The sequence below is a fragment of the Salmo salar genome, chromosome ssa09 (genome assembly GCF_905237065.1).
Source record: "Salmo salar chromosome ssa09, Ssal_v3.1, whole genome shotgun sequence".
Taxonomy (NCBI): domain Eukaryota; kingdom Metazoa; phylum Chordata; class Actinopteri; order Salmoniformes; family Salmonidae; genus Salmo; species Salmo salar.
In genome coordinates this window covers 156785371-156809696 of record NC_059450.1, presented here as the reverse complement: position 1 = coordinate 156809696, position 24326 = coordinate 156785371, and the positions used below count along the sequence as shown (strand labels likewise).

The following is a 24326-nucleotide window of genomic DNA, read 5'->3' as shown; positions in this document are numbered from 1 at the left end:
GAGTAGATCAGACATGTAGAGTAGATCAGACATGAAGAGTAGATCAGACATGAAGAGTAGATCAGACATGTAGATCAGACATGTAGAGTAGATCAGACATGTAGAGTAGATCAGACATGAAGAGTAGATCAGACATGAGTAGATCAGACATGTAGAGTAGATCAGACATGTAGATCAGACATGAAGAGTAGATCAGACATGTAGATCAGACATGAAGAGTAGATCAGACATGGTAGATCAGACATGAAGAGTAGATCAGACATGTAGATCAGACATGTAGAGTATCAGACATGTAGAGTAGATCAGACATGTAGAGTAGATCAGACATGAAGAGTAGATCAGACATGTAGAGTAGATCAGACATGTAGAGTAGATCAGACATGAAGAGTAGATCAGACATGTAGAGTAGATCAGACATGAAGAGTAGATCAGACATGTAGAGTAGATCAGACATGTAGATCAGACATGTAGAGTAGATCAGACATGTAGAGTAGATCAGACATGAAGAGTAGATCAGACATGTAGATCAGACAGTAGATCAGACATGTAGAGTAGATCAGACATGAAGAGTAGATCAGACATGTAGAGTAGATCAGACATGTAGAGTAGATCAGACATGAAGAGTAGATCAGACATGTAGAGTAGATCAGACATGTAGAGTAGATCAGACATGTAGAGTAGATCAGACATGTAGAGTAGATCAGACATGAAGAGTAGATCAGACATGTAGATCAGACATGTAGAGTAGATCAGACATGAAGAGTAGATCAGACATGTAGATCAGACATGTAGAGTAGATCAGACATGTAGAGTAGATCAGACATGTAGAGTAGATCAGACATGTAGAGTAGATCAGACATGTAGAGTAGATCAGACATGTAGAGTAGATCAGACATGAAGAGTAGATCAGACATGTAGAGTAGATCAGACATGAAGAGTAGATCAGACATGTAGATCAGACATGTAGAGTAGATCAGACATGAAGAGTAGATCAGACATGTAGAGTAGATCAGACATGAAGAGTAGATCAGACATGTAGAGTAGATCAGACATGAAGAGTAGATCAGACATGTAGAGTAGATCAGACATGAAGAGTAGATCAGACATGTAGAGTAGATCAGACATGAAGAGTAGATCAGACATGTAGAGTAGATCAGACATGAAGAGTAGATCAGACATGTAGAGTAGATCAGACATGTAGAGTAGATCAGACATGTAGAGTAGATCAGACATGTAGAGTAGATCAGACATGAAGAGTAGATCAGACATGTAGAGTAGATCAGACATGTAGAGTAGATCAGACATGAAGAGTAGATCAGACATGAAGAGTAGATCAGACATGTAGAGTAGATCAGACATGTAGAGTAGATCAGACATGTAGAGTAGATCAGACATGAAGAGTAGATCAGACATGTAGAGTAGATCAGACATGAAGAGTAGATCAGACATGTAGAGTAGATCAGACATGAAGAGTAGATCAGACATGAAGAGTAGATCAGACATGTAGAGTAGATCAGACATGAAGAGTAGATCAGACATGAAGAGTAGATCAGACATGTAGAGTAGATCAGACATGAAGAGTAGATCAGACATGAAGAGTAGATCAGACATGAAGAGTAGATCAGACATGAAGAGTAGATCAGACATGAAGAGTAGATCAGACATGAAGAGTAGATCAGACATGAAGAGTAGATCAGACATGAAGAGTAGATCAGACATGAAGAGTAGATCAGACATGAAGAGTAGATCAGACATGAAGAGTAGATCAGACATGAAGAGTAGATCAGACATGTAGAGTAGATCAGACATGAAGAGTAGATCAGACATGTAGAGTAGATCAGACATGAAGAGTAGATCAGACATGAAGAGTAGATCAGACATGTAGAGTAGATCAGACATGAAGAGTAGATCAGACATGAAGAGTAGATCAGACATGAAGAGTAGATCAGACATGTAGATTCAGACATGAAGAGTAGATCAGACATGAAGAGTAGATCAGACATGAAGAGTAGATCAGACATGAAGAGTAGATCAGACATGAAGAGTAGATCAGACATGAAGAGTAGATCAGACATGTAGAGTAGATCAGACATGAAGAGTAGATCAGACATGTAGAGTAGATCAGACATGAAGAGTAGATCAGACATGAAGAGTAGATCAGACATGAAGACTAGATCAGACATGAAGAGTAGATCAGACATGAAGAGTAGATCAGACATGAAGAGTAGATCAGACATGAAGAGTAGATCAGACATGTAGAGTAGATCAGACATGAAGAGTAGATCAGACATGAAGAGTAGATCAGACATGAAGAGTAGATCAGACATGAGAGTAGATCAGACATGAAGAGTAGATCAGACATGAAGAGTAGATCAGACATGTAGAGTAGATCAGACATGTAGAGTAGATCAGACATGTAGAGTAGATCAGACATGTAGAGTAGATCAGACATGTAGAGTAGATCAGACATGAAGAGTAGATCAGACATGAAGAGTAGATCAGACATGAAGAGTAGATCAGACATGAAGAGTAGATCAGACATGTAGAGTAGATCAGACATGTAGAGTAGATCAGACATGTAGAGTAGATCAGACATGTAGAGTAGATCAGACATGAAGAGTAGATCAGACATGTAGAGTAGATCAGACATGTAGATCAGACATGTAGAGTAGATCAGACATGAAGAGTAGATCAGACATGTAGAGTAGATCAGACATGTAGATAGATCAGACATGTAGAGTAGATCAGACATGAAGAGTAGATCAGACATGAAGAGTAGATCAGACATGTAGATTCAGACATGAAGAGTAGATCAGACATGTAGAGTAGATCAGACATGAAGAGTAGATCAGACATGAAGAGTAGATCAGACATGTAGAGTAGATCAGACATGAAGAGTAGATCAGACATGTAGATCAGACATGAAGAGTAGATCAGACATGTAGAGTAGATCAGACATGTAGAGTAGATCAGACATGAAGAGTAGATCAGACATGTAGATCAGACATGAAGAGTAGATCAGACATGAAGAGTAGATCAGACATGTAGAGTAGATCAGACATGAAGAGTAGATCAGACATGAAGGTAGATCAGACATGAAGAGTAGATCAGACATGTAGAGTGATCAGACATGAAGAGTAGATCAGACATGTAGAGTAGATCAGACATGAAGAGTAGATCAGACATGAAGAGTAGATCAGACATGTAGATCAGACATGAAGAGTAGATCAGACATGTAGAATCAGACATGAAGAGTAGATCAGACATGTAGAGTAGATCAGACATGTAGAGTAGATCAGACATGAAGAGTAGATCAGACATGTAGATAATCAGACATGAAGAGTAGATCAGACATGTAGAGTAGATCAGACATGAAGAGTAGATCAGACATGAAGAGTAGATCAGACATGAAGAGGTCAGACATGAAGAGTAGATCAGACATGTAGAGTAGATCAGACATGAAGAGTAGATCAGACATGTAGAGTAGATCAGACATGTAGAGTAGATCAGACATGTAGAGTAGATCAGACATGTAGAGTAGATCAGACATGTAGAGTAGATCAGACATGTAGAGTAGATCAGACATGAAGAGTAGATCAGACATGTAGATTCAGACATGTAGATCAGACATGAAGAGTAGATCAGACATGAAGAGTAGATCAGACATGATAGATCAGACATGAAGAGTAGATCAGACATGTAGAGTAGATCAGACATGTAGATCAGACATGAAGAGTAGATCAGACATGAAGAGTAGATCAGACATGTAGATCAGACATGAAGAGTAGATCAGACATGTAGAGTAGATCAGACATGTAGATCAGACATGAAGAGTAGATCAGACATGAAGAGTAGATCAGACATGTAGAGTAGATCAGACATGAAGAGTAGATCAGACATGAAGAGTAGATCAGACATGAAGAGTAGATCAGACATGTAGAGTAGATCAGACATGAAGAGTAGATCAGACATGTAGAGTAGATCAGACATGAAGAGTAGATCAGACATGTAGAGTAGATCAGACATGTAGAGTAGATCAGACATGTAGATCAGACATGAAGAGTAGATCAGACATGTAGAGTAGATCAGACATGAAGAGTAGATCAGACATGTAGAGTAGATCAGACATGAAGAGTAGATCAGACATGAAGAGTAGATCAGACATGAAGAGTAGATCAGACATGTAGAGTAGATCAGACATGAAGAGTAGATCAGACATGTAGATCAGACATGTAGAGTAGATCAGACATGAAGAGTAGATCAGACATGAAGAGTAGATCAGACATGAAGAGTAGATCAGACATGTAGAGTAGATCAGACATGTAGAGTAGATCAGACATGTAGATCAGACATGTAGAGTAGATCAGACATGAAGAGTAGATCAGACATGAAGAGTAGATCAGACATGTAGAGTAGATCAGACATGTAGAGTAGATCAGACATGAAGAGTAGATCAGACATGAAGAGTAGATCAGACATGTAGATCAGACATGTAGAGTAGATCAGACATGAAGAGTAGATCAGACATGTAGAGTAGATCAGACATGTAGAGTAGATCAGACATGTAGAGTAGATCAGACATGTAGAGTAGATCAGACATGTAGAGTAGATCAGACATGAAGAGTAGATCAGACATGAAGAGTAGATCAGACATGTAGAGTAGATCAGACATGTAGAGTAGATCAGACATGAAGAGTAGATCAGACATGAAGAGTAGATCAGACATGTAGAGTAGATCAGACATGAAGAGTAGATCAGACATCTTCCTCTGAACTATGCCTGAAGGTGGATGTGCTGTCCGTCCGTCCACCGACTCCACTTCCTTTTTAGTTCATTCAATGTTTTAGATTTAAAGGCCTGGACACAAATAAGAGCATGTTTGTTTGCAGCGGAGAAAAATACCAGGTTTTGGTAGATATTTTTATTTATTATTATACTCTCAGTTGTTTTGTCTATTGCAACAACTCTTTTTGTTGTTGATGTAAAAAAATGTTTGTTTGACTTTTGTGTTGAATGGTGTCAGAATGTGTTTTTATTGGACAACAACAATAATATGATAACAATACAACAGATGAATCAACACTACATGCTGTCCGTTTCATTACTGAAGTTTAAAATGATTTAGTTTCACATTTACATGTTTATATACTGTGTCTCTGTCTGGTAAGTGGTAACATAATACAATAAAATAATTCATTAAATAAGCCATTCATAAACTATAAGTAGTTTATGTATTATTTGTAAATCAATATTTCAACATTATTAAAAAACTGCTCCTCACTTACGAATCCGTGTGTGCGTGTGTGTGTGTAGTCACGAATCACTTTCGTATAACGTTTCGTCAAACCACCAAGATATTTTAATAATAATCAGATTTAACACACGGAAAGTCTTTCGTATCCAGGCATCGTAATCTCACATCGGCTAGTACTGTGACTCCCAAAATGCTTCCCTGTTCCGTAGGAGATGTCTAGAATATTCCTATGAAGTTATAGGTCCTTTCTGTAGCTCAGTTGGAAAGGAAGTGCAATGCCTGGTGGGTAGTGGGATCCATTCTCGGGACCACCCGTAATGTAAAATGTACGCACACATAACTAAGTCGCTTTGGATATAAAAAAAAATATTTAAAAAAGTCTGCTAAATGATATATATTGTTATTATTAAATAGTGCATTACTTTTGACGATATGTTGTTATTATTTCGACCAGAGCCATACTTTGTACGGCTAGTAGATAGTCTTGAAAACCCGAACCTGGGTAACACCATAACCAGGTTTTGGTTTCAATGATGGACTCTTTAGTCATAGAGGACCTATGTCACTACCTACGTAGCATAGAGGACCTATGTCACTACCTACGTAGCATAGAAGACCTATGTCACTACCTACGTAGCATAGAGGACCTATGTCACTACCTACGTAGCATAGAAGACCTATGTCACTACCTACGTAGCATAGAGGACCTAAGTCACTACCTACGTAGCATAGAGGAACTACGTCACTACCTACGTAGCATAGAGGAACTATGTCACTACCTACGTAGCATAGAGGAACTATGTCACTACCTACGTAGCATAGAGGCACTACGTCACTACCTACGTAGCATAGAGGCACTACGTCACTACCTACGTAGCATAGAGGCACTACGTCACTACCTACGTAGCATAGAGGCACTACGTCACTACCTACGTAGCATAGAGGCACTACGTCACTACCTACGTCACTACTCTTGACTAAAATATAAATCAGAACTAGCAAAGATGGAGGACTTGTAGGTTATTTTTAACGGGTGCATTTCACAAGTGGCTAGTTTGCATCAACTACCCTTCGATAAAACCGCTGCAAACTTTGGTTTCGAATCGAGACGCTCTAGACTCATGTCAGCCTTGTGATTTGATTGGTCCCCAGAAATCCCCCCCTCCAGTGATGTAGTTCCTCAATGCCAAAATAATCCATAATTGAAGCCAGACCCAAGTCCCTGTGTTGCCTAGGGTCAAGTTTTCAAGACTTATTTACTAGCCAAACACAGTAGGGCTCTGGTCAAAAGTCCCCCCCCCATTGACGTAGACATTAATTGACGTAAGTCTATCATTGAAAACAGACCCTAGTCTCTGTGTTGCCTAAGGTCAAATTTTCCAGATTAGGTAATAGTCCACTATATAGGGAATAGAGTGCCATTTGGGTCCCAGAATAGACTCAGTACAGTAGGCCCTTGACAATAAAACATCATTTACCTGTAATCACACCTCATGTTTCCTTTCAACAAAAAACATACACTGACACTCTAAACTGAGATTAGCAGAGAGGAGAATAAACATAATTACAACAGTACAACGATCATCACATCACAGGGGTTTGAAACATTTTAGCAGACGCTCTTATCCAGAGAACTAGATTAGATACTATAGTTTCACTGATGCAGTTCAGCAGAAGCTTTCGTAAGGCGGCAGTGTGTATTTGGTGGGGTTTAAAGGGACAGAGGTGTTGGATTGTACTACTGACGATGGTAAAATCATGTCCCGCCATGCTACCGTGTAACTTGTTGTAAGATTTTAAGGCAGTCTTGGAGGTCCATCTCCAAGGTTCTGTGCCCTATGGCACCCTATTGCCTATATAGTGCACTACCTTGGGGCGGCAGGGTAGCCCAGTGGTTAGAGCGTTGGACTAGTAACCGCAAAGGTTGCAAAATCAAATCCCTGAGCTGACAAGGTACAACAAAAATCTGTCGTTCTGCCCCCCCCCTGAACAAGGCAGTTTAACCCGCTGTTCCTAGGCCGTCGTTGAAAATAAGAATTTTTCCTTAACTGACTTGTCTAGTTAACATACAAAAACCTTTAACCAGGGATCTAGTAGTGATCAAAGTAGTGCCCTATATAGGGAATAGGGTGCCATAGGGGATTCAGCCCCTTGGTGTTGAAGAAAAAAGCTTAGCACCACAGAACGTTTAATAAGAATGTTCAGAAATTGTCTTCAGACAAAACCATACATCCGTCACATAACAGTTAGAATAAACAGTATATATTAAGAAAACCGCAATAGATCGTAGAAGTCACAGCAAACGACAGGAAAACATTAATAACTCTACTTGAAAATTATCAGGAAAACCACTGGGCAAAAAAAAAAAAATGAAAAAAAAAAAAAAATGTTTGACTCAATGGGGTGTTTATCTATAATCCATAATACCGTGGCAAATTGTAGCAGGGGGGAGGGTCGTGGGTACGAGTCCCAAATCAAAAGTATGTGAAACAGTGCATGGAGGGCACTTTTCGAATGCGTCCTCCATATGTACATATTTTGAAGCATGCATCGATGTAAGCAAACAAACACATTTTAAAAATAATAATCATAAAAAAAACATAACACAAATTTTATTAAAATCAATGGCGGCCATTATTTGAGCTGAAGCGAGAGAAAATACAATGCTACTTGGGAATTTAAATGTTAGCTAATCACATATGTTGCATGGCTACAATGTCTTTTTTTTTTTATCTTGCTTTGTTAATAAATACAGACCATTTTGGCATGGTTACCTGCCTACAATACCCACTGTAGTGTTCGTAGGTCGTAAGCCAATTCATTGTAAATCAATTGATCTAACTAGCTAGCTACTACTGTTAGCTAGCCAGAGAGCCACAAATAATTGTTAGCTTGCTGCCCACGAAGAATTGACATCTTACCTTGGATAACATTGGTTTATGTCGGGGTTTTTTTTTTGTTCGCCTGTTATTCTATCTGGTTAGCTACATTATTACAATAAACATATAGCAATCAAGCAATCAATCAATCAATCAATCAAATGTATTTATAAAGCTCTTCTTACGTCAGCTGATGTCACAAAGTTCTGTACAGAAACCCAGCCATAAAACCCCCAGACAGCGAGCAAATAGCTAGCTGATAGTTAATGAAGTAAAACATTTTGCTTTGTGTGTATCTTGTTTCATCTCTACTGCCATTGTCCTGGCTTGAAGAAGTCCATAGTAAATCAATAGTGCTAACTGGCTAGCCACGAAATAAATTGTTTAGCTAGCTACCCACAAAGAATTGACATCGACTGTATTTTGCATAACATTATTTTCGGTTCATTTTTTTCCTGTTTAACTAGCTAGCTGGCTAACTAGATTACAACGATTCACATATATCTAGCTGATAATTATGAAGTCAAAGTTGTCTTTGTGTATATCTTCGTCTATTGTGGTCATTGTCCTGGCTTGAAGAAGGGTCAGTGAATGGGGAAGTGCTTCTCAAATGGAAAGTTTTATGTGTTCTCCACGCTCTCAACCTCAAGAGGAAGTACTCAGGAGAATTCACTTGGAGCACGGTAGCATGCATATTGAGAAACACCCATTGGCTCAAACACAACCCACACAAACCCAGTTTATTTGATATCTGGGTGTGTATGAGTTTGTGTGTGTGTCTGTCCGTCCGTGTGTGTCTGTTCATCCATGTGTGTGTTTGTGTGTCTGTCCGTCCGTGTGCGCGCGTGTGTGTATCTGTCCGTGTGTGTGTGTTGTCGTGGACGAATCAGAATTAGTTGGGTAACATAGATAATTAAGATGTTTTATTAGTATAATATGCTTATTTGAGATACTTGTCATTAGAATGTGTCCATTGGACTCTGGTGTCTTTTGAGTTGCATGTCTACCTTAGCTGGGGCTCAGACACTTGGGGCCCAGAGAGGGGAGAGGTCAGACTTGTCGTCATGGGAATGTGTCTTTACCTATTTCTTAAACCATGTGAAGGGATGGCGTGATTAATGGGGAACCAATGACTTGTCTCCACAATGTCTGTGAGCAAGTCACTCCCTCCTTTTCTTTATTGTGGGGAGGATTATGGCAGTGTCTGGACCCTTGTATGTCCTCTCTTAGATCTCACACTTATCCTGGGATATTATATGGCCTAGAGGCTCACTCCCCAGTGAGCCTGTCCAGGAGTGGGGTCAAGAGGGGGTTTTCTTGAGATGGGAGTATCTAGAGTTGACAATTGATATATGCCATTGGATGAAATTGTGTTTTTGTTCAATACCGTACCAGGGAGGGACGGTTCTAAGGGGACCAGATACTGGTCTGTGTTTTATTGATATCTGTCATACAAAACTTAACCTTTGTGAACTGTTACTAAGTATCTGTGGTTTGTCAATGTACGTTGAAGGGGGTGTATCGTTGCTATAAAAGATCCCTGTAGCCATTCTGTAATCACCTTCCTGGTTCATTCGAGAGAATGCATTATTGGGGGTCAAGAACTTTTGCAAAAGTATCTTAAGTATTAAAGATGTAGTTTAACCTGTTAGGGCTAGGGGGCAGTATTGACACGGCTGGATAAAAAACGTACCCGATTTAATCTGGTTACTACTCCTCCTAGAATATGCATATAATTATTGGCTTTTGATAGAAAACACCCTAAAGTTTCTAAAACTGTTTGAATGGTGTCTGTGCCTATAACAGAACTGTGTGTGTGTGTGTGTGTGTGTGTGTGTGTGTGTGTGTGTGTGTGTGTGTGTGTGTGTGTGTGTGTGTGTGTGTGTCCGTCCGTCCGTGTGTGTCCGTCCGTCCGTGTGTGTGTGTGTGTGTGTGTGTGTGTGTGTCCCCGTCCGTCCGTGTGTATGTGTGTGTGTGTGTGTCCGTCCGTCCGTGTGTGTGTGTGTATCCAGTGTCCCAGCTCAGTCGGGTTCTCTGCTCTTATCTCTGATCAAGTTGAGTTCCTCCATCTTCTCCTGCAGGAAGGAAGCGGGCATGGAGGAGCCAAGGAATCTCTGGGGCTTCACAACACAGCTCTGGCGGGAGAGAGGGAGGGAGGGGAGTCACAACACAGCCCTGGGGGAGGGAGGGAGTCACAACACAGCCCTGGGGGGAGGGAGGGAGGGGAGTCACAACACAGCCCTGGGGGAGGGAGGGGAGTCACAACACAGCCCTGGGGGAGAGAGGGAGGGAGGGGAGTCAAAACACAGCCCTGGGGGAGGGAGGGGAGTCACAACACAGCCCTGGGGGGAGGGAGGGGAGTCACAACACAGCCCTGGGGGGAGAGAGGGAGGGAGGGAGTCAAAACACAGCCCTGGGGGGAGGGAGGGGAGTCACAACACAGCCCTGGGGAGAGGGAGGAGTCACAACACAGCCCTGGGGGAGGGAGGGGAGTCACAACACAGCCCTGGGGGAGGAAGGAGGGGAGTCACAACACAGCCCTGGGGGAGGGAGAGAGGAGGGAGGGAGGGAGGGAGGGAGGGGAGTCACAACACAGCCCTGGGGGGATGGAGGGGAGTCACAACACAGCCCTGGGGGGAGGGAGGGAGTCACAACACAGCCCTGGGGGAGGGAGAGAGGGAGGGAGGGGAGTCACAACACAGCCCTGGGGGGAGGGAGGGAGGGGAGTCACAACACAGCCCTGGGGGAGGGAGGGAGGGAGGGGAGTCACAACACAGCCCTGGGGGGAGGGAGGGAGGGAGGGGAGTCACAACACAGCCCTGGGGAGAGGGAGGGAGGGGAGTCACAACACAGCCCTGGGGGGAGGGGGAGTGCAGATGGTTTCAGACAGACAGGATCAGGCAGACAGGATCAGGCAGACAGGGTACGGCAGACAGGATCGTGCAGACAGGATCGGGCAGACAGGGTAAGGCAGACAGGATCGTGCAGACAGGATCGGGCAGACAGGATGGGCAGACTGTTTTCAGACAGACAGGGTCATGTGAAATGGTTAATTTAAAAACCTGAGCTGCGTGTGATTTGTTGTCGACTACAGGTCTCACCTTGTCTCTCTCGATAGGGAGAACGTGCTGGTTTCCCTTCTTGTCCACACTCACAGGCATCCACAACCCCGGGTCTGTCTGGGTGGACCGGTCCGAGAGCGCGGAGTCACCTCCGATACCCAGAGTGGATCGGTCCAAGTCCCTCCTATTACGGTTGTTACCCCAATTACCATTACCCCCGGGGAAAACAAACGTGTTGTCTTCCGACGAACCTGTATGGGCACACAGCAGGACCTCATTATTATTATATTATATTATATAATATTATACATTAATATATTATTATAGGCAATATAACAACAACCAGACAGTCACTGTAGCATTAGGCTGATTTAATAGAGTGACAGTCACTAGGCTGATTTAATAGAGTGCCAGTCACTAGCAGTAAGGTGATGTGACAGAGCTGATGTGACAGAGCTGATGTGACAGAGCTGATGTGACAGAGCCAGTCACTAGCAGTAGGGTGATGTGACAGAGCCAGTCACTAGCAGTAGGGTGATGTGACAGAGCCAGTCACTAGCAGTAGGGTGATGTGACAGAGCCAGTCACTAGCAGTAGGGTGATGTGACAGAGCCAGTCACTAGCAGTAGGGTGATGTGACAGAGCCAGTCACTAGCAGTAGGGTGATGTGACAGAGCCAGTCACTAGCAGTAGGTTGATGTGACAGAGCCAGTCACTAGCAGTAGGGTGATGTGACAGAGCCAGTCACTAGCAGTAGGGTGATGTGACAGAGCCAGTCACTAGCAGTAGGGTGATGTGACAGAGCCAGTCACTAGCAGTAGGTTGATGTGACAGAGCCAGTCACTAGCAGTAGGGTGATGTGACAGAGCCAGTCACTAGCAGTAGGTTGATGTGACAGAGCCAGTCACTAGCAGTAGGGTGATGTGACAGAGCGTGCCAGTCACTAGCAGTAGGGTGATGTGACAGAGCGTGCCAGTCAATAGCAGTAGGGTGATGTGACAGAGCCAGTCACTAGCAGTAGGGTGATGTGACAGAGCGTGCCAGTCACTAGCAGTAGGTTGATGTGACAGAGCCAGTCACTAGCAGTAGGTTGATGTGACAGAGCCAGTCACTAGCAGTAGGGTGATGTGACAGAGCCAGTCACTAGCAGTAGGGTGATGTGACAGAGCCAGTCACTAGCAGTAGGTTGATGTGACAGAGCCAGTCACTAGCAGTAGGGTGATGTGACAGAGCCAGTCACTAGCAGTAGGGTGATGTGACAGAGCCAGTCACTAGCAGTAGGTTGATGTGACAGAGCCAGTCACTAGCAGTAGGGTGATGTGACAGAGCCAGTCACTAGCAGTAGGGTGATGTGACAGAGCCAGTCACTAGCAGTAGGGTGATGTGACAGAGCCAGTCACTAGCAGTAGGGTGATGTGACAGAGCCAGTCACTAGCAGTAGGGTGATGTGACAGAGCCAGTCACTAGCAGTAGGTTGATGTGACAGAGCCAGTCACTAGCAGTAGGGTGATGTGACAGAGCCAGTCACTAGCAGTAGGTTGATGTGACAGAGCCAGTCACTAGCAGTAGGGTGATGTGACAGAGCCAGTCACTAGCAGTAGGGTGATGTGACAGAGCCAGTCACTAGCAGTAGGGTGATGTGACAGAGCCAGTCACTAGCAGTAGGGTGATGTGACAGAGCCAGTCACTAGCAGTAGGGTGATGTGACAGAGCCAGTCACTAGCAGTAGGTTGATGTGACAGAGCCAGTCACTAGCAGTAGGGTGATGTGACAGAGCCAGTCACTAGCAGTAGGGTGATGTGACAGAGCCAGTCACTAGCAGTAGGGTGATGTGACAGAGCGTGCCAGTCACTAGCAGTAGGGTGATGTGACAGAGCCAGTCACTAGCAGTAGGTTGATGTGACAGAGCCAGTCACTAGCAGTAGGGTGATGTGACAGAGCCAGTCACTAGCAGTAGGGTGATATGACAGAGCCAGTCACTAGCAGTAGGGTGATGTGACAGAGCCAGTCACTAGCAGTAGGTTGATGTGACAGAGCCAGTCACTAGCAGTAGGGTGATGTGACAGAGCCAGTCACTAGCAGTAGGGTGATGTGACAGAGCCAGTCACTAGCAGTAGGGTGATGTGACAGAGCCAGTCACTAGCAGTAGGGTGATGTGACAGAGCCAGTCACTAGCAGTAGGTTGATGTGACAGAGCCAGTCACTAGCAGTAGGGTGATGTGACAGAGCCAGTCACTAGCAGTAGGTTGATGTGACAGAGCCAGTCACTAGCAGTAGGTTGATGTGACAGAGCGTGCCAGTAGGTTGATGTGACAGAGCCAGTCACTAGCAGTAGGTTAATGTGACAGAGCGTGCCAGTAGGTTAATGTGACAGAGCGTGCCAGTAGGTTAATGTGACAGAGCGTGCCAGTAGGTTAATGTGACAGAGCGTGCCAGTAGGTTAATGTGACAGAGCGTGCCAGTAGGTTGATGTGACAGAGCGTGCCAGTAGGTTGATGTGACAGAGCGTGCCAGTAGGTTAATGTGACAGAGCGTGCCAGTAGGTTAATGTGACAGAGCCAGTCACTAGCAGTAGGTTAATGTGACAGAGCGTGCCAGTAGGTTAATGTGACAGAGCGTGCCAGTAGGTTAATGTGACAGAGCGTGCCAGTAGGTTAATGTGACAGAGCGTGCCAGTAGGTTAATGTGACAGAGCGTGCCAGTAGGTTGATGTGACAGAGCGTGCCAGTAGGTTAATGTGACAGAGCGTGCCAGTAGGTTAATGTGACAGAGCGTGCCAGTAGGTTGATGTGACAGAGCGTGCCAGTAGGTTAATGTGACAGAGCGTGCCAGTAGGTTAATGTGACAGAGCGTGCCAGTAGGTTAATGTGACAAAGCGTGCGAGTAGGTTAATGTGACAGAGCGTGCCAGTAGGTTGATGTGACAGAGCGTGCCAGTAGGTTAATGTGACAGAGCGTGCCAGTAGGTTAATGTGACAGAGCGTGCCAGTAGGTTAATGTGACAGAGCGTGCCAGTAGGTTAATGTGACAGAGCGTGCCTGTAGGTTAATGTGACAGAGCGTGCCAGTAGGTTAATGTGACAGAGCGTGCCAGTAGGTTAATGTGACAGAGTGTGCCAGTAGGTTAATGTGACAGAGCGTGCCAGTAGGTTAATGTGACAGAGCGTGCCAGTAGGTTGATGTGACAGAGCGTGCCAGTAGGTTAATGTGACAGAGCGTGCCAGTAGGTTAATGTGACAGAGCGTGCCAGTAGGTTAATGTGACAGAGCGTGCCAGTAGGTTAATGTGACAGAGCGTGCCAGTAGGTTAATGTGACAGAGCGTGCCAGTAGGTTGATGTGACAGAGCGTGCCAGTAGGTTAATGTGACAGAGCGTGCCAGTAGGTTAATGTGACAGAGCGTGCCAGTAGGTTAATGTGACAGAGCGTGCCAGTAGGTTAATGTGACAGAGCGTGCCAGTAGGTTAATGTGACAGAGCGTGCCAGTAGGTTAATGTGACAGAAGCGTGCCAGTAGGTTGATGTGACAGAGCGTGCCAGTAGGTTGATGTGACAGAGCGTGCCAGTAGGTTGATGTGACAGAGCGTGCCAGTAGGTTGATGTGACAGAGTGTGCCAGTAGGTTAATGTGACAGAGCGTGCCAGTAGGTTGATGTGACAGAGCGTGCCAGTAGGTTAATGTGACAGAGCGTGCCAGTAGGTTAATGTGACAGAGCGTGCCAGTAGGTTAATGTGACAAAGCGTGCGAGTAGGTTAATGTGACAGAGCGTGCCAGTAGGTTGATGTGACAGAGCGTGCCAGTAGGTTAATGTGACAGAGCGTGCCAGTAGGTTAATGTGACAGAGCGTGCCAGTAGGTTAATGTGACAGAGCGTGCCAGTAGGTTAATGTGACAGAGCGTGCCTGTAGGTTAATGTGACAGAGCGTGCCAGTAGGTTAATGTGACAGAGCGTGCCAGTAGGTTAATGTGACAGAGTGTGCCAGTAGGTTAATGTGACAGAGCGTGCCAGTAGGTTAATGTGACAGAGCGTGCCAGTAGGTTGATGTGACAGAGCGTGCCAGTAGGTTAATGTGACAGAGCGTGCCAGTAGGTTAATGTGACAGAGCGTGCCAGTAGGTTAATGTGACAGAGCGTGCCAGTAGGTTAATGTGACAGAGCGTGCCAGTAGGTTAATGTGACAGAGCGTGCCAGTAGGTTGATGTGACAGAGCGTGCCAGTAGGTTAATGTGACAGAGCGTGCCAGTAGGTTAATGTGACAGAGCGTGCCAGTAGGTTAATGTGACAGAGCGTGCCAGTAGGTTAATGTGACAGAGCGTGCCAGTAGGTTAATGTGACAGAAGCGTGCCAGTAGGTTAATGTGACAGAGCGTGCCAGTAGGTTGATGTGACAGAGCGTGCCAGTAGGTTGATGTGACAGAGCGTGCCAGTAGGTTGATGTGACAGAGCGTGCCAGTAGGTTGATGTGACAGAGTGTGCCAGTAGGTTAATGTGACAGAGCTTGCCAGTAGGTTAATGTGACAGAGCGTGCCAGTAGGTTAATGTGACAGAGCGTGCCAGTAGGTTGATGTGACAGAGCGTGCCAGTAGGTTGATGTGACAGAGCGTGCCAGTAGGTTGATGCGACAGAGCGTGCCAGTAGGTTAATGTGACAGAGCGTGCCAGTAGGTTAATGTGACAGAGCGTGCCAGTAGGTTAATGTGACAGAGCGTGCCAGTAGGTTGATGTGACAGAGCGTGCCAGTAGGTTGATGTGACAGAGCGTGCCAGTAGGTTAATGTGACAGAGCGTGCCAGTAGGTTAATGTGACAGAGCGTGCCAGTAGGTTGATGTGAAAGAGCGTGCCAGTAGGTTAATGTGACAGAGCGTGCCAGTAGGTTAATGTGACAGAGCGTGCCAGTAGGTTAATGTGACAGAGCGTGCCAGTAGGTTAATGTTAATGTGACAGAGCGTGCCAGTAGGTTGATGTGACAGAGCGTGCCAGTAGGTTGATGTGACAGAGCGTGCCAGTAGGTTGATGTGACAGAGCGTGCCAGTAGGTTGATGTGACAGAGCCGTGCCAGTAGGTTAATGTGACAGAGCGTGCCAGTAGGTTAATGTGACAGAGCGTGCCAGTAGGTTGATGTGACAGAGCGTGCCAGTAGGTTAATGTGACAGAGCGTGCCAGTAGGTTAATGTGACAGAGCGTGCCAGTAGGTTGATGTGACAGAGCGTGCCAGTAGGTTAATGTGACAGAGCGTGCCAGTAGGTTAATGTGACAGAGCGTGCCAGTAGGTTGATGTGACAGAGCGTGCCAGTAGGTTAATGTGACAGAGCGTGCCAGTAGGTTAATGTTAATGTGACAGAGCGTGCCAGTAGGTTGATGTGACAGAGCGTGCCAGTAGGTTGATGTGACAGAAGCGTGCCAGTAGGTTTTATGTGACAGAGCGTGCCAGTAGGTTGATGTGACAGAGCGTGCCAGTAGGTTAATGTGACAGAGCGTGCCAGTAGGTTGATGTGACAGAGCGTGCCAGTAGGTTGATGTGACAGAGCGTGCCAGTAGGTTGATGTGACAGAGCGTGCCAGTAGGTTAATGTGACACAGCGTGCCAGTAGGTTAATGTGACAGAGCGTGCCAGTAGGTTAATGTGACAGAGCGTGCCAGTAGGTTAATGTGACAGAGCGTGCCAGTAGGTTAATGTGACAGAGCGTGCCAGTAGGTTAATGTGACAGAGCGTGCCAGTAGGTTAATGTGACAGAGCGTGCCAGTAGGTTAATGTGACAGAGCGTGCCAGTAGGTTGATGTGACAGAGCGTGCCAGTAGGTTAATGTGACAGAGCATGCCAGTAGGTTAATGTGACAGAGCGTGCCAGTAGGTTAATGTGACAGAGCGTGCCAGTAGGTTAATGTGACAGAGCGTGCCAGTAGGTTGATGTGACAGAGCGTGCCAGTAGGTTAATGTGACAGAGCGTGCCAGTAGGTTAATGTGACAGAAGCGTGCCAGTAGGTTGATGTGACAGAGCGTGCCAGTAGGTTAATGTGACAGAGCGTGCCAGTAGGTTAATGTGACAGAGCGTGCCAGTAGGTTGATGTGACAGAGCGTGCCAGTAGGTTAATGTGACAGAGCCGTGCCAGTAGGTTAATGTGACAGAGCGTGCCAGTAGGTTGATGTGACAGAGCGTGCCAGTAGGTTAATGTGACAGAGCGTGCCAGTAGGTTAATGTTAATGTGACAGAGCGTGCCAGTAGGTTGATGTGACAGAGCGTGCCAGTAGGTTGATGTGACAGAGCGTGCCAGTAGGTTTATGTGACAGAGCGTGCCAGTAGGTTGATGTGACAGAGCGTGCCAGTAGGTTAATGTGACAGAGCGTGCCAGTAGGTTGATGTGACAGAGCATGCCAGTAGGTTGATGTGACAGAGCGTGCCAGTAGGTTGATGTGACAGAGCGTGCCAGTAGGTTAATGTGACACAGCGTGCCAGTAGGTTAATGTGACAGAGCGTGCCAGTAGGTTAATGTGACAGAGCGTGCCAGTAGGTTAATGTGACAGAGCCGTGCCAGTAGGTTAATGTGACAGAGCGTGCCAGTAGGTTAATGTGACAGAGCGTGCCAGTAGGTTAATGTGACAGAGCGTGCCAGTAGGTTAATGTGACAGAGCGTGCCAGTAGGTTAATGTGACAGAGCGTGCCAGTAGGTTGATGTGACAGAGCGTGCCAGTAGGTTAATGTGACAGAGCGTGCCAGTAGGTTAATGTGACAGAGCGTGCCAGTAGGTTAATGTGACAGAGCGTGCCAGTAGGTTAATGTGACAGAGCGTGCCAGTAGGTTAATGTGACAGAGCGTGCCAGTAGGTTAATGTGACAGAGCGTGCCAGTAGGTTAATGTGACAGAGCGTGCCAGTAGGTTGATGTGACAGAGCGTGCCAGTAGGTTGATGTGACAGAGCGTGCCAGTAGGTTGATGTGACAGAGCCAGTCACTAGCAGTAGGTTAATGTGACAGAGCGTGCCAGTAGGTTAATGTGACAGAGCGTGCCAGTAGGTTAATGTGACAGAGCGTGCCAGTAGGTTGATGTGACAGAGCGTGCCAGTAGGTTGATGTGACAGAGCGTGCCAGTAGGTTAATGTGACAGAGCGTGCCAGTAGGTTGATGTGACAGAGCGTGCCAGTAGGTTGATGTGACAGAGCGTGCCAGTAGGTTGATGTGACAGAGCGTGCCAGTAGGTTGATGTGACAGAGCGTGCCAGTAGGTTAATGTGACAGAGCGTGCCTTACTCCAGCTATTCGCCTTGGTCAGGAGGTCTGGGACAGGAGTGAGGGCTGAGGCAGGGGTGGAGGGACAGGATCCAGCATATACCCTGTCTCTCTTTACACACTGCATCCCACACAGGTCCTGGCAGTGTCTGTGACAGTTAACCCCACAGTCTGATGGGGAGGGAGGGAGAGAGGGAGGGAGGGAGGGAGGGAGGGAGGGAGGAGGGAGAGAGAGAGAGAGGGAGAGAGGGGAGGGAGGGAGGAGGGAGGGAGGGAGGGAGGGAGGGAGAGAGGGAGGGAGGGAGGGAGGGAGGAGGGAGGGAGGGAGGGAGGGAGGGAGGGAGGAGGGAGGAGGGGAGGGAGGGAGGGAGGGAGGAGGGAGGGAGGAGGGAGGAGGGAGAGGGGAGGAGGAGGAGGAGAGGAGGAGGGAGGGAGGGAGGGGAGGGAGGGAGGAGGGAGGAGAGGAGGGAGGGAGGAGGGGGAGGGAGGGAGGGAGGGAGGGAGGAGGGAGGGAGGGAGGAGGGAGGGAGGGGAGGGAGGGAGGGAGGAGGGAGGGAGGAGGGGAGGAGAGGGAGGGAGGGAGGAGGGAGGAGGGAGGGAGGAGGAGAGAGGAGGGAGGGGAGGGAGGGGAGGGAGGGAGGGGGAGGGAGGAGGGAGGGAGGAGGAGGAGGGAGGGAGGGAGGAGGGGGAGAGAGGGAGGAGGGAGGAGGGAGGGAGGGAAGGAGGGAGGAGGGAGGAGGGGAGAGAGGGAGGGAGAGAGGGAGGGAGGAGGGGAGGAGGGAGGGAGGGAGAGGAGGGAGGGAGAGGGAGGGAGGAGGGAGGAGGGAGGAGAGGGAGGGAGGGAGAGGGAGGAGGGAGGGAGGGAGGGGGAGAGAGGGAGGAGGGAGGGGAGAGAGGGAGGGAGGAGGGGGAGAGAGGGAGGGAGGGAGGGAGGGAGGGGGAGAGAGAGAGGAGAGAGGGAGGAGGAGGGAGGGAGAGAGAGAGGAGGGAGGAGGGAGGGAGGGGGAGGGGAGGAGGAGGGAGGAGAGGGGGGGAGGGAGGGAGAGGAGGAGGGAGGGGGGGAGAGAGAGGGAGGAGGGAGGGAGGGAGGGGGGAGGGAGGGAGGGAGGGAGGAGAGAGGAGGGAGGGAGGGAGGGGAGGGAGGGAGGGAGGGAGAGAGAGAGGAGGAGGAGGGGGAGGGAGGAGGGAGGGAGGGGGGAGGGAGGGGGGGGGAGGGGGAGGGAGAGGGAGGAGGGAGGAGGGAGGGAGGGAGGGAGGGGGAGAGGGAGGGAGGGAGGGAGGGAGGGGAGAGAGGGAGGAGGGAGGGAGGAGGAGGGAGGGAGGGAGGGAGGAGGGAGGGAGGGAGGGAGGGAGGGAGGGAGGGAGGGGGAGGGGGAGAGAGAGGGAGGAGGGAGAGAGAAAGTAAGTTAGGGGTTCCCAAACTATTTCACTCACATTGTGGAACATCAGCGCTACACATGACAAAATGTGTAGAACTGCAGGAAATGAGTTTATAAACCTGTAACATAGAAATAGACGTGTTGCTTGCAAGCACTGTTTATGACACAAAGTGTTCACACCCCTCTTGTTGGTGGAGAGAAAAATGTTGCAGGTTTTAAAGCACATTTTGCCATGTCTAATGTGTATTCATGTGATATTTGAGTAAATCAAACCTTACTACAATATGTTTGGGCTAAAAAAACTAAATAAAAAAACGTTATCTGACGTGGGATAGTTAATCTGGACATTTCATGTTATAAATCTCTGTAAGGTTTGTAAAGACTGACATGACAAGAGGAACTGATGATACAATACCCAATATAGAAATTATACCTTGTACTATTATAACTTTCAAGAATAAGTTTAATAAGTCAGACTTGAGTTCTTTTAAAGTCAGAATAATCAACCACGTCGACCCATCTGTTTGGGAACCACTGTTCTAAGCTGCACTATATTGTGAGGGATGCTGTTGTCCAAAAGATAAAGGTAAGATATCTTACCTCGACAGTGGAAGCCCTGCTTGATGACTCCCCACAGCTACAACAGATCGGACACAACAGAGCATGAATTAGATGGTTTGTGAATCTCAGCCAAAGCACAATTTTAACAACACCCAGCTCAATGCAATACCCACAAAGCCTCCACAAGTGTCACAGAAGGTGGGTCGCTTGTACGTGGTCTCGTGGAAGTTGTGGACGTTCTTGAAGTTGTATCCTAGTTTGGCACAAACGGACATCCCCCCTCATGAAGTAGGAGTTGATCTGCTGATGACTGATCTCCCCCTCTCTGGAAGGGATGGGAGGAGGGAGGGAGGGAGGGGAGAGGGAGGGGAGGGAGGGAGAGAGGGGAGAGGGAGGAGAGAGGGATAGGAGGAGAGAGGGAGGGAGGGGAGGGAGGAGAGAGGGAGAGAGGGGAGAGGGGAGGAGAGAGGGATGGGAGGAGAGAGGGAGGGAGAGGGGAGGGAGGGAGGAATGGGAGGAGGGAGGAGGGAGGAGAGGGGGAGGGAGGGAGGGATGGGAGGGAGGGAGGGAGGGAGGGAGGAGAGAGGGAAGGAGGGAGGAATGGGAGGAGAGGGAGGGAGGGGAGAGGGGAGGGAGGGAGGAATGGGAGGAGAGATGGAGGGAGGAGAGAGGGGAGGGAGGGATGGGAGGGAGGAGAGAGGGAGGGAGGGAGGAATGGGAGTAGAGAGGGGAGGGAGGAGAGAGGGGAGGGAGGGATGGGAGGGAGGAGAGAGGGAGGGAGGAGAGAGGGAGGAGGGAGGAATGGGAGGAGAGAGGGAGGGAGGGAGGAATGGGAGGAGAGAGGGAGGGAGGAGAGAGGGAGGGAGGGATGGGAGGAGAGAGGGAGGGAGGAGAGAGGGAGGGATGGGAGGAGAGAGGGAGGGAGGAGAGAGGGGAGGGAGGGAGGAATGGGAGGAGAGAGGGAGGGAGGAGAGAGGGAGGGGGGAGGGAGGGAGGGATGGGAGGAGAGAGGGAGGGAGGAGAGAGGGAGGAATGGGAGGGAGGGAGGGATGGGAGGAGAGAGGGAGGGGGGATGGGAGAGGGATGGGAGGAGGGAGGGAGGGATTAGAGAGGGAGGGATGGGAGGAGGGAGGGAGGGAGGGAGGGAGGGAGGGAGAAAGAGAGAGTGACAGATTGTTAAAGCTAGAGACAGAATGTTCTTAAGAAGAGAGTTCACACATCCAACTGTGGCACAGGATCACTCTCACTCTCTCTCTCTCTCACTCTCTCTCATTCTCTCTTTCTCTCTCACTCTCTCTCATTCTCTCTCTCTCTCTCTCTCTCTCTCTCTCTCTCTCTCTCTCTCTCTCACCTGTCACTGTCATTGTTGCAGAAGGAGAAGGGGAAGTTAGCTGCTATCTTCTTAAAGTCCTCCAGAGAGATGTATCCATCCTGGTTCAGGTCGTAGTTCTTCATGATGGACTGCAGAGGTCAGCACAGACATTATGTTCATTCTGTGGTACGTACGACCATAGAGATGTATAGAGATCTCCACTTGGAAATAACATGTTTTTGCATGGACGTTGCCAACAAAAAAAAAGGGCTTCCACCATTTTAAAGTAGTAAACTAGGTGTGGATTTCTATGGGTTTTGGGAGCGATCGGTCAATGATCAGAGCATTGTCTTCTTCAAATAGCGAAAGTTCATTAAGATGGCGGGCCTCCATGCGCTTACCACAAATGCCACGTTTGCTAAGTTCGTACTGCGGGCTGGATCCAGACCCAGAACGCGGTCAATACGGCTTACGGGCCCAGAACAGGGTCAACACGGACCATGGACCCCAATTAAACTATAAATGCACACTGCATTCAGAAAGTATTCAGACCCCTTGACTTTTTCCACATTTTGTTACATTACAGCCTTATTCTAAAATGTATTCAATTGTTTTTTTCCCCCCTCATCAATCTACACACAATACCCCATAATGACAAAGCAAAAACAGTATTTCCTTTAAAAATTTTAGCAAATTTATTTCAAAAAAACGGAAATATCACATTTACATAAGTATTCAGACCCTTTAATCAGTACTTTGTTGAAGCACCTTTGGCAGCGATTACAGCCTGGAGTCTTCTTGGGTATGACGCTACAAGCTTGTCACACCTGTATTTGGGGAGTTTCTCTCATTCTTCTCTGCAGATCCTCTCAAGCTCTGTCAGGTTGAATGGGGAGAGTTGCTGTACAGCTATTATCAGGTCTCTCCAGAGATGTTGGATTGGGTTCAAGTCCAGGCTCTGGCTGGGTCACCTAAGGACATTCAGAGACTTGTCCCGAAGCCACTCCTGCGTTGTCTTGGCTGTGTGCTTAGGGTCATTGTCCTGATGGAAGGTGAACCTTCGCCCCAGTCTGAGGTCCTGAGCGCTCTTGAGCAGGTTTTCATCAAGGATCTCTCTGTACTTTGCTCCGTTCATCTTTCCCTCGATCCTAACTAGTCTTCCAGTCCCGGCCTCTGAAAAACATCCCCACAGCATGATGCTGCCACCACCATGCTTCACTGTTGGCATGGTGCCAGGTCTCCCAGACGTGACGCTTGGCATTCAGGCCAAAGAGTTCAATCTTGGTTTCATCAGACCAGAGAATCTTGTTTCTCATGGTCTGAGAGTCCTTTAGGTGCCTTTTGGCAAACTCCAAGCGGGCTGTCATGTCTTTTACTGAGGAGTGGCTTCTGTCTGGTTCTTGGTCACCTCCCTGACCAAGGCCCTTCTCCCCTGATTGCTCAGTTTGGCCGGGGGGCCAGTTCTAGGAAGAGGCTTGGTGGTTCCAAACTTCTTCCATTTCAGAATGATGGAGGCCACTGTGTTCTTGGAGACCTTCAATGTTGCAGAAATGTTTTGGTGCCCTTCCCCAGAGCTGTGGCTCAACACAATCCTGTCTCAGGGTTCTACGACCTCATGGCTTGATTTTTGCTCTGACATGCACTGTCAACTGTGGGACCTTATATAGACAGGTGTGTGCTTTTCCAAATCATGTCCAATCCATTGAATTTACCACAGGTGGACTCTAACCATGTTGTAGAAACATCTCAAGGATGATCAATGGAAACAGGATGCACCTGAGCTCAATTTCGAGTCTCATAGCAATACTTATGTAAATAAGGTATTTCAGTTTTTTATTTTTAATACATTTTCTAAAAAGTCTAAAAACCTGGTTTCGCTTTTTCATGTGGTATTGTGATGTCATTATGGGGTATTGTGATGTCATTATGGGGTATTGTGATGTCATTATGGGGTATTGTGATGTCATTATGGGGTATTGTGATGTCATTATGGGGTATTGTGATGTCATTATGGGGTATTGTGATGTCATTATGGTGTATTGTGATGTCATTATGGGATATTGTGATGTCATTATGGGGTATTGTGATGTAGATTGATGAGGAATACTTTTTATTTCATCAATTTTATAATAAGGCTGTAATGTAACAAAATGTGGAAAAAGTCAAGGGGTCTGAATACTTTCCGAATGCACTGTATATATATTTTAAGAATTTGGTTGAGGTTTGACAACTAGTATCATATAAACACAATTAAGTGTGTGGAATTGCAGGAAATTATCTTTAAAACTGCTACATTTTACCTTCAGTCTGTGGTATAATGTGTAGAACTGCAATTTTTTTTTTCTCTCTCTGGAGTGTCAACAGTTTGGGGTCCCATGTGTTATGAGGTGGAGGGGGTTTGTTTGTTTCCATCCGGACCTTTTTCCACCTAGGACCGGAACCCCCCTGGTATACGTCATTCCAATTTTAGCTCCAAGATGCTGCTTAGTTGATTTATCAGTGCATTGAACCATGTTAAAAATAGTCCCGGTCGGTATTAGATAAAACCGTGGGGAAAACAACATGTGGTTACCTAGGTTACCTAGGTTACCATTGGCTCACAACAACAACAAAAGAACTTTACCCTTTTCAAACGCAATTTTACTTGTTGTCTTCTTGTTTTAGTC

At 47.1% G+C, this 24326-nt stretch overlaps 1 protein-coding gene and 1 long non-coding RNA gene across 2 annotated transcripts in view; both read right to left on the bottom strand.

Moving 5' to 3' along the window:
- Positions 1-5014: 5014 nt before the first annotated feature.
- Positions 5015-9133, bottom strand: LOC106591822 (uncharacterized). The gene is made up of 2 exons (XR_001325496.2): positions 6214-9133; positions 5015-6183 (listed from the first exon to the last, which is right to left on the bottom strand). It is a non-coding gene; the product is annotated as an uncharacterized lncRNA (long non-coding RNA).
- Positions 9134-10055: 922 nt separating this feature from the next.
- rasgrp4 (RAS guanyl releasing protein 4) overlaps positions 10056-24326 on the bottom strand; it is a 65639-nt gene continuing 51368 nt past the window's right edge. Inside the window, 7 exon segments of the mRNA XM_045724893.1 lie at positions 10056-10268; positions 11235-11446; positions 18430-18579; positions 20388-20424; positions 20522-20620; positions 20622-20673; positions 21700-21809. Of these exon segments, the coding sequence (XP_045580849.1) occupies positions 10155-10268; positions 11235-11446; positions 18430-18579; positions 20388-20424; positions 20522-20620; positions 20622-20673; positions 21700-21809 (774 nt within the window). The 3' untranslated portion in view covers positions 10056-10154.